Raw genomic sequence first — 9,852 nt, 5'->3', positions numbered from 1 at the left:
CTGAGATGTCACTGGCTTTGCCCGAGTCCACCATAGGGTCATTCATGCTGCTGGAGCTGGTGTCCCAGTCGTAATGGAAACTGGAAAAAAATCCACGGGTAGTTAAGAGAAGGGGATGAGTCAGGCTGGTGCAGGAGAAGGACCCTGTGCTGTGCCCTGGGGGTGATGAAGTCGCTGTTGGGGCAGTGCCAAGCTCTGGCCCCAGAGGGGAGCACCCGGAGCTCTGGCTTTGCTCCTGATTTCCCTGGGCCCACAGCTGGGGGTGTTCCTGCCCATCCTGCCCTTTGCCAATAGAGCTGGAAACTTCCAGGGCTCTTTTTCCATGGACACCCTGGAAGCTGATTTGAGTTTCCCATGAGCACACAGAGCCACCCTTTCCTGCAGATGTGAACTCTCCTCCCTTACAGCAGTCCCAGCACGCACAGCTCCTCCCATGGGATAAAAATATAAAATAAAATAAAATAAAAAAAATAAAATAAAATAAAATATAATAAAATAAAGTAAAATAAAATAAAATAAAATAAAATAAAATAATAAAATAAAATAAACAGGTGCTGCTCCGGGGACTCCAAGGGCTGGGAGGTGTCAGAGCTCCCGGCACTGTCCATGGAGGAGCAGCCACTGGCTGGGCAGGGCTGCACGCACGGTTCCAGGGCTCCGTGTGCCTCAAAGCCCTCCCTGCCCAGAGTGAGCGGAGCCCCCCGAGCCCAGCCCAGCCCAGGCCCTGCTCCCTACCTGGGCTGGCACCGTGGGTGGGCACAGGGCGCCAGGCCCCGCTTGGCTCCAGCCGCGTCCCCCCGGCAGCCGCAGCAGCCGCTGTCCAGCACCTGCAGCTGCAGCAGCTCCTCCGAGTTGCTGAAGGCCGGGTTGTCCAGCGAGCTGGCCGAGGGCAGCCCCGAGCGGGACCAGTACTGGGCTGAGACATCGTCCAGGCGGCAGAAACGGCGGTAGCTGCAGGACAGGACGGGCATGGGCTCACGTGTGCACACACAGGTACACGGGTACACATACACACAGAGATACACACAGAGATACACACATACACACAGGTGTGCACACACACGGATAATCGCAGGTACAAACACACGGCAGGCACATGCACACGTGTGTACACGCATGTGCACATACACAAGCACGTGAGCACACAACCCCAGTGACTGCTTGACAGCACAGATCACAGATTTCTGCCCAAATTTCCTGGGTCCAGGGAAGGGCCCAGCTGCACACGCAGGGTGGGGACAGAGCCCGTGACACTGCTCAGCCTTGGCCGCAGCCCCGCGGTGGTTGCAGCTGTTCCAGTGGTTTCCTCGGGAACAATCCCCACAGCACATTACAAAATGGGCAGTGAGTGGGGCCAGGACAGCAGAACCCCGTTCCCCAATGAGCTGCTTTGTCAGGGCTGTGCTCGAGCCTCGCTCAGCCCCCAGGATGGGCAGGACATGCTGGGGCAGGCAGACCCTGTGCCACGGGCAGCACTGAGGGGTCCCAGAGACCATGCAGTTGGAGCTCATCAGCACATGGTGCACATCTGTCCACAGCAGCACAGCCCACAGCCCTTCAGTGCCCGCACAGCCCCCAGCCCCCAGCCAGCCTCACTTCCCGTGGCTGGGAGCATCCCCCCATCACCTCCCACTGCCGCTATCGCACTCCCAATGCTGTTTTCCTTGGCAGAGCTCAGCCCCAGCCCAGCGACCCCACCATGACTTTCCCTGCTGGCCCTCACCCCCAGAGCCCAGCAGGGGCAGGAGTGCCCACCCTCCGGAGCCCCCAGACCCCAGTCAGGCCCCCCGGCCCTGCGCTCCCACCTGCTGCGGGTCTGGTCCGCCCTGGCCTCCAGCAGCAGCGCCTTGAACCGGCGCACGGCGACGGCGGCGAGCACGGCGCCCAGGAGCACGATGCTGAGCAGGACCCCGGCCGCCGTGCCCAGCAGGCCCTGCTGTGTCACCCGGTAGTCACAGCGCAGCCCCATGAACCAGAAATCGCTGCCCACGGGGCACCTGCACCGAGGGGGCCGTCAGCGCCAGGGGGACAGCGCCGCCACCCCGGGCTGTCCCCAGGGCACTCACTGGCAGCGGGGCTGCTGGTCCCGGCCGTGCGAGCAGATGCCGTGGTTCTTGCAGTAGGCTCGGTGGCACAGGGAGGTGCAGGTCACGTTCCCGTCCGCCCTGGACGCGCAGGCGAAGCCGGGCGGGCAGGTGAAGAGCAGAGCACAGGGGTCCAGCGGCCGCGCTGCAGGGACGGGCACGGCTGTGTCACCCTCGCTGCCCAGCGTGTGCCCGCCCTGCCAGCAGCCCCCGGGCCCGAGACGGCCTCGCACTCACCCAGAGCCACGTGGCGCAGGACGGGGGCCGTGCCCAGCGCCAGCCCCGGCCGGGCACGGGCAGAGCCCAGCGCGGCCTCCAGGAGCTCGTCCAGCCCCGGCCCCGGCAGCTGCTCGGCCGCGAACAGCGCGTCGTAGCTCAGCACCACGCTGCCCTCCCTGCGGGGACACCGCGGGGACACCGCGGGGCTGGGGGCGCCGCACCCCGGGACGGCGCTGCCCCCGTGCCGGGAGCGGGACCCGCTGCGGGACCGAGCCAGCACCCACCCGATCCCCGACACCTGCGGGACCGCGCCAGCACCCACCCGATCCCCGACACCTGCGGGACCGCGCCAGCACCCACCTGATCCCAGACATGCTGCAGGACCGTGCCAGCACCCACCTGCTCCCCGACACATGCGGGACCGCGCCAGCACCCACCCGATCCCCGACACCTGCGGGACCGCGCCAGCACCCACCCGATCCCAGACATGCTGCAGGACCGTGCCAGCACCCACCTGCTCCCCGACACATGCGGGACCGCGCCAGCACCCACCCGATCCCCGACACCTGCGGGACCGCGCCAGCACCCACCTGCTCCCCGACACATGCGGGACCGCGCCAGCACCCACCCGATCCCAGACATGCTGCAGGACTGTGCCAGCACCCACCCGATCCCCGACACCTGCGGGACTGTGCCAGCACCCACCCGATCCCCGACACCTGCGGGACCGAGCCAGCACCCACCTGATCCCAGACATGCTGCAGGACTGTGCCAGCACCCACCCGATCCCCGACACCTGCGGGACTGTGCCAGCACCCACCCGATCCCAAACATGCTGCAGGACTGTGCCAGCACCCACCCGATCCCCGACACCTGCGGGACTGTGCCAGCACCCACCTGATCTCGGTCACCTCCAGCCGCAGGAAGCCAGGCACGGGCGTGAAGAGGGGAGTGACCTGCCAGGGCGGCGGGAGCTGAGCGCGGTGTCCCCGGCCCGCATTCCCCGGCCCGGCCCGCAGCCCCCAGCCCGCATTTCCCGGCCCGCATTCCCCGGCCCGCACTCACCGTCTGGTTGAAGCCCCGCAGCAGCTCCTGGCGCTCGGGGGAGCCGGGGTCCTGCAGGGCCGGCACGAACGCCATGTCCAGCACCAGCTCACAGGGGATGCGCAGGAGCGGCGCTGCAGGACGACAAGGGGACCCGCAGGTCATGGCCCCACCCAGGAGCCTCGTCCCCCTCCTGCCGTGCCCCAGCAGAGGATCCCAAGCCTGACTCACCTCGCAGGAGTGGGGGCTGATCCTCCACGATGAACACCTGGGGGGCCCTGCCCACCGCAGCCCGCGTCACCTGGGGGGTGTCAGTGTCTGTCCTCCCTGTGGGGCTGCTCGATGGCTGGGCCAGCTCTGTGTCCACAGCAGCTGGGGGGGACCCAGGGCCCCCACCATGGGAATCTGGGGGCTGCTGGGGGGGCCCGGGCATCGCAGTGGGCACATGAGCTGGGGATCCCCATGTCACCCCCTGCACACCCCTCTGCAGTACAGCAGGATGTGGCTCTGCTGTGACTGTCCCCATGTCCCCGAGCCTTTCTGGGCTGGTGGCAGCTGTGATGGTGGCAGTGACGCCGGTGCTGGTGGCACCAACAGCAGTGGTGGGTCCTGGGGAAGGTGCAGGCTGGGATGAAGCTGGCTGCTGGGGAGGCCCAGGTGCTGAGGGCGGTGCCAGGCTGCCCACTCCCACCTGGGTCCCCCCCAGGGATGGAGGGCTCTCAGCAGGACCCACCTTCGAGCTGGAATGGGGCAGCCCTGGGGAGGGGTCCCCCAGAGGGGTGCCCACAGTGGTCCCTGGGGAAGGCAGGGGGGCTGACAGCAGGGTCACTGCAGAGCCACTGGCTGGGGCAGACTGTGGGGACGGGGACATGTGGGGGGATCCAGGACTGGCATGTGTCACCCCACCCTGTGCCACTGCGGGGCTTCCAGGGGCTGGGGGGACAGGAGGCTGCCCTGGGCTGGCTGATGGGCTCAGGGGGATGTGACTGCGTTCAGAGGGACCCTCTCTGTCGGGTGGGCCCAAGACTCCCGTGGTCAGGTCCAGAGCTCCTCCCTGGCCGGGAGATGTCACCCCTGCGGTGCTGGCCATGGTGGTGGGGACAGGCAGACCTGAGCCCCCGCGTGTGGCAGGCAGCGAGGCCGGGTCTGTCCCCACAGCTGGCCAGGCTGTGCTGGCCAAAGGGCTCCCACCAGGCCCAGGGGACAGTGCAGAGGGGTGAGGGGCAGAGTGGGGACCCTCCCGTGGGTGGGAAGCAAAGTCCCGTCCTGCTGACAGCCCTGGCAGCCCCCAGTGTGTCCCCTGCAGTGTCCCAGGGGGGGTCAGCAGCCTCTGCAGCGCCCCAGCAAAGGGTGATGTCCCTGCTGTCCCTGGGGCTGAGCTGTCAGTGGCCAGCACGGTGCCCGGGCGGGTCCCTGGGCTGCTGTCACCCAGCTGGACAGTGGCATTCTGGCTCTGCACGAGGGCTGTCCCAATGGCCCTCCATCCCAGCAGGCTGCTGCTGGACCTCCACTGTCCCCTGGCAGAACCTGGCACTGTCACGGAGCGTGGTGAATACAAAAGTGGCCCCTGCGCGGTCGTGGCGCCTTCTACCGTCACATGTGCCAGAGGCTCAGGGCCCGGGGGGTGCGTGGAGGCAGGATCCGTGTGTGCCTCCGCAGGGGCTGGGGTCCCTGCCGCGGTCACCCCCGGCCCGGCGGGGGCTGCCTGCTCCCTGCCTGCAGAGACCGGGGGTCCCAGGGGCTCGGCGGCCGAACCGCCCCGCGCGGCCGGCCCTGTGCCCTCCCTGCCCAGCCCGGGGCTCTCCTGCGGGCTGTAGGGCTCGGCTGTCCCGGCGGGGGCTCCGGGGAAGGGCGGCGGTCCAGCCTCTGTCCACAGCTGCCCCACGGCCCCTGGTGTGGGAGGCTGCCCCGTGCCGGCTCCCGGCTGCGGGCGATCTGCGGGCAGAGGCCAGGGGAGAGCACTGAGCGGCTCCGAGCCGCAGCCCCCGCGGCTGGCACTCGGTGCCACGGACGGTGCGGGAGGGGCGGCCGTACCTGGACCTGTCCGGCAGCGCTCCCCCGCCGCCGTGCCCAGCTGGGCGCAGGGGTCGGCAGCGCTCAGAGCAGAGCCCGTCCCGCTGCCCAAGGCCGGGCAAAGCCGTGCGCAGCATTCCACGAGCACTGGGAAGAGAGAGAAAGGAGCAGCGTGCAGCGGTGCTGGGCATCGAGCATCCCGCACCGGGCACCCGGAGCTACCGCCGAGGTGAGACCCCCCCGTCTCTTTCTGCATTCTGTTAACCGAGGGGCGCTCTGCTGAAGGGGATGCTCCAGAACAACCCAAACCCAGCGGGGAACCACCTGCCCAGGTCCCAGCGAACGGTGGCGAGTCCTGCCCCACCACCTCACTGTGCCCGTGCTGGGCTCACCCCGAGCCCGATGGTGCCAGCACCAGCGGGTGGCAGTGCTCCGGGCAGGGCTCCGGGGCCCGTGGCGGCCCCTCTCCAGTGATAATGGGCGGTTCAGCAGGAGCTACGGCGGGTGGGCACCGCCCGGTGGGGCTGGCACTGCTCGGGGCTCACCAGGAGCCTGCGGGCCCCGCTCTCCACCGGCGCCCACCCGGGCTCCCGCAGGGGCAGCACCCGCCGCCTTCGAGGCCACGGAGTCGCCCGGGCTGGCGGCACAGCTTGGTACGGAATGGCCACAGCACGGCACGGAATGGCCACACGGAAAACACACGCGGCCGCCGCCGGCGTGCCCGCCCCGCTGCCCGCTCGCCCCGGTACCCGCGGCCGGGCCCACTCCGGGCAGGTCCCAGGGACACCGAGCAGCCGCCGCCCCCGGCCCCAGCCCCGGCAGGGACACGGACCTGCCCGGAGCCGGTACCGGCCCCACCGCCGCCGCAGAGCTCCGGGCCGCCGGGATGCACCGGCCCTGCCGCCGCCGCCGCCCCCCGAGCGCAGCATCCCCCGCCCCGGGACCAGCGGCACCGGGGACCCTTCCCGGCCGTGCCCCCCTCACCTGCGGCGGCCAGGAGCCGGGGCAGCGGCGGCCGGGCCCGGGGCAGCGGGAGCCGGGGCCGCTCCATGGCGCGGCGCGGGCGGCTCTGCCAGGCGGCGGCAGGAAGCCCCCGCCCGCCCCCGCTGCGGCGGGGCGGAGGCGCCGGGAACCGCAGCCCCCGGCCCGGACCCGCCCCGAGGCACCGGCACCAGCGCCGGCCCCGGAGCTCCCTCCCTCGGGCCGGGCGGACCGGGGCTCGGCAGCTCGGCACGGCCCCCGGTGCTCGGCGCGGAGCCGCCGCCTGCGGGGCTCGGGGACTCACAGCCCCTGCCCGGCCCCCTCCCAGCGGTTCATCCCGGGACGCGTGCTCTGCCCCCGGCTGTCCCCGCTCCGTGAGCCGTGCCAGGGACAAGGGCTCCGCCAGGACACCAATGTCAGCTCTGGCTGCAGCTCCCTCACCGCATCCCTCAGGGTCACCACACCCGCGGGAAGCCAGCGACCACTCCCCACCATCAGACACCTCGTGTCCATGCCGCGGGGAGCCACCAGAGGCACAGGAGCCAAACCCACCGTGTGCCCCCAGCTCTGCTCAGAAATCGCCCAGAGCTCAGCCAGGCTGTGGGGCAGGGAGAAGCTTCCAAGGGCACAGTGAGAACAACACCTGTGCCCCGGAGGCAGAGGGTCACTGGTGTGCCAGGGATCTCACAGTGAGGTGCAGCTCCTGAGAACACCCTGGGAGCAGCCCACCACAACACAGGCACCATGGGCAGCACTGCAGCCTCTGCTCCATTTTCCATCCTTACCTCCCCCACTGCCAGAGGATCTGTTATCCTTGACACTTCCTTGGCTCCCAGCCTGGCAGGGCTGCTGTGACATGTCAGTGTTTCTTGGCTCTGAGGAAAAACTGTGCAGTGTTCAGAAATACCCCGTTCCTGCCTCATGAGGGTTAAAGCAAGGCTCCCATGCTGAGATGAACCGGGTGTACAGGAACAGCGATGTCAATTCGCTGTTCAGCAGCAGGAAAATCATTCCCCCCCTTATTTTCCATCAGGAAAGCAGAAGCCTTTCACACAGAACTTGTTTTTATCAGCACTGATGAAATAAACAGTTACAAGCATGCAGGGCAGAGCCAAATCTCGGGGCAGGGTCCCCCGAGTGTCCTTCACACCCAACACCACCACCAGGATCCACCCACTGTGTGAGACAGAACAGCCACCACCAGAATGGTCTTAACTCTTTATTCCTGTTTTTTTTTTTCTTGTTTTTAAAGGACAACACATTCAGACAGCTTTAAATACAACATCCACGTGCAGCTTCCAAAGAAGGCAGCAGTGGGACAGCGTGTGCACTCCCGTCCATCCCTGCCGGCACCAGCCCAGTCCTGGTGTGGGACAACTCCTGGGAAAACAAAATCCACATGTTTAACACCTCACCAAGCATTCAAAGGTACAGAAGTGGGTCAGGACACGCTGAGTACTGAACACAGGCACAGAAGGAGCCCCCAGCTCTCTCCAGAGGCCACAGCTCCCACCCTGGCCCTGGACAGAGAAGGGTCACAGCCCCCCTGCCCCAGGGAGCTGGGGGGGAAGCCTGGAGCCACACAGGAACAGGCAAGAATGTGGATCAGTGCTGCAGGCTGGCCTGAGGCCACCTCATTTCCCCTGCAGCCTTCCCCGGCCGCTCCTATAACCCTTTCCTGCCCATTTCCTTCCCGGCTGAGGCAGAGGAAACGGCAGCAGTAGCAGGGCTGAGGTGCCCCCACACACCCTGCACAGGGCACGGGGAGATGGGGCCATGGCTGAGAGCAACTTGGCACCCACTGCTGCCCCAGGGATGAGCTGAGTGCTGGATGTGCCAGGCAGGACCAGATGAGAGGCTGAGCCCACGTCCTGTGCCCAGCTGCAGGTGCTTCAGGAAAACACCCCCACCCTCAGGAAAACACCCTCCACCTGCCCTCCCTGCTGGCACCCACAGCTGCTGCCAGCTCCCTCCCGAGCTGCTGGGATCCCACCGGTGCCACACATCACCCTGTGTGTGCCCAGGCACCCTCAGAGCACCTCTGAACTCACCTCTGAGCAACTGCTTCACTCATAAACATCCTTCTTATCTGCAATGTAATCTACAATCTCCTGTGGGCGCATCAGCTTCTCTGCATCTCCGTCAGGAATTTCAAATCCTGCAAGAAAGGGCACACATTTAGCCCAAAACCAATGGAAAAGGGAAAGGGCGAGGAAGGGGTGGCTGGGGGCTCAGGGGACACGCAGGCAGGGGCTGCTGTCAGCCAGAGCTGTCACTGCACTGCCCAAAGTGACACTGCTTCCAGACAGGGGACACGGCAGGCACAGCAGCAGCCAGAGCCCCCCAGACACCAGAGTGTGGCAGGGCTCAGCACCCTCTGCTCCCCTTTCCCCCTCCCCGGCTGGTGCCCATGGGGGGTGGGACAGAATTCCTGCTTCCAACGGGGCTGAGCTCCAGAGCAAAGGGCCATATTCCTGACTGCTTCCAAAGGGGCTGAGCTCCAGAGCAAAGGGCCATATTCCTGACTGCTTCCAAAGGGGCTGAGCTCCAGAGCAAAGGGCCATATTCCTGACTGCTTCCAAAGGGGCTGAGCTCCAGAGCAAAGGGCCATATTCCTGACTGCTGTGGGTGCCCAGCTCACTGGTGGCCCTGTGGGGTTTGCCCTGCACTCAGGGCTGGCACTGTGGGGTCTGCCCTGCTCCCATAGCTGGCTCTGTAGGCTTTGCCCTACTCTCGGGGCTGGCCTTGTGGGGTTTGCCCTGCTCGCAGGGCTGGCTCTGTGGGGTCTGCCCTGTTCTTTGGGGTTTGCCCTGCTCCCAGGGCCTGCTCTGTGGGGTTTGCTCTGCCCCCAGGGCTGGCCCTGCGGAGTTTGCCCGGCTCTGTGCGTTTCTCCCTGCCCCACACGGCACAGGCCGGCGGTGCCGCCGCTCGCACGGCCCAGCAGCCCCGGGCGCCGTTACCGAACTCGTCCTCCATGGCCATGATGATCTCCACTTGGTCCAGACTGTCCAGGCCCAGGTCCTTCATGAAGTGGGACTCGGCTGTGAGCTGGGGAGGACACGGCGGTCAGCGGGACACGGGCACCCGTCACACCGGAGCCCGCGGCCCGGCCGCCTCCCCCCCGTCCCGCTCACCTTCTCGGGGTCGATCTTATCGTAGAGCTTGAGCACGTAGAGCACCCGGTCCTTGATGTCGGCCAAGGTCAGCGGCGGCAGCTCGGAGAAGCTGCGGCAGAGCGGCGCGGCCACGCGCGGCAGCCGGAGCAGCGCGGGCGGCGCGGGGCGGCCCGGCGGGGCGGGCGCGGCGGGCGGCAGGCGGCGGAGGGAGCGGAGCGCGGCGGGGCGGGCGGGCAGCGGCAGCAGGCGGCGGGCGCAGGACGAGAGGACACGGGCCGCCATCGTCGCTGTCCCGGCGGGCGCCGCGCGGCGAGACCGGCGCCTGCAGCGCCCTCTGCCGGGCGGCGGCCGCAGCGCCGCGGGCCGCGATCCCGGGATGGGCCGGACCGGCAGCG

At 67.5% G+C, this 9,852-nt stretch overlaps 2 protein-coding genes across 2 annotated transcripts in view; both read right to left on the bottom strand.

Moving 5' to 3' along the window:
* LOC118692651 (collagen alpha-1(I) chain-like) overlaps positions 1-6,411 on the bottom strand; it is a 7,171-nt gene extending 760 nt beyond the window's left edge. Inside the window, exons 1-10 of the mRNA XM_036392611.2 lie at positions 6,345-6,411; positions 5,382-5,507; positions 3,579-5,282; positions 3,369-3,481; positions 3,201-3,259; positions 2,322-2,479; positions 2,067-2,229; positions 1,806-1,997; positions 736-951; positions 1-80 (exon numbers count right to left, since the gene is read on the bottom strand). The exon at positions 1-80 is cut by the window's left edge and continues 71 nt beyond it. Coding sequence (XP_036248504.1) covers positions 1-80; positions 736-951; positions 1,806-1,997; positions 2,067-2,229; positions 2,322-2,479; positions 3,201-3,259; positions 3,369-3,481; positions 3,579-5,282; positions 5,382-5,507; positions 6,345-6,411 — 2,878 coding nt within the window. The remainder of the gene's footprint in view (positions 81-735; positions 952-1,805; positions 1,998-2,066; positions 2,230-2,321; positions 2,480-3,200; positions 3,260-3,368; positions 3,482-3,578; positions 5,283-5,381; positions 5,508-6,344) is intronic.
* Positions 6,412-7,547: 1,136 nt separating this feature from the next.
* NDUFAB1 (NADH:ubiquinone oxidoreductase subunit AB1) lies at positions 7,548-9,759 on the bottom strand. Its single transcript, XM_036392827.2, has 4 exons — positions 9,476-9,759; positions 9,302-9,389; positions 8,393-8,499; positions 7,548-7,721 (listed from the first exon to the last, which is right to left on the bottom strand). The coding sequence occupies exons 1-3, from the start codon at positions 9,737-9,739 to the stop codon at positions 8,408-8,410; spliced, it is 444 nt and encodes a 147-aa protein (XP_036248720.1). The 5' UTR covers positions 9,740-9,759; the 3' UTR covers positions 7,548-7,721; positions 8,393-8,407.
* Positions 9,760-9,852: the final 93 nt, after the last annotated feature.

This window comes from Molothrus ater, chromosome 16, assembly GCF_012460135.2.
Source record: "Molothrus ater isolate BHLD 08-10-18 breed brown headed cowbird chromosome 16, BPBGC_Mater_1.1, whole genome shotgun sequence".
Lineage (NCBI taxonomy): Eukaryota > Metazoa > Chordata > Aves > Passeriformes > Icteridae > Molothrus > Molothrus ater.
This window is presented reverse-complemented; position numbering and strand designations above follow the sequence as displayed.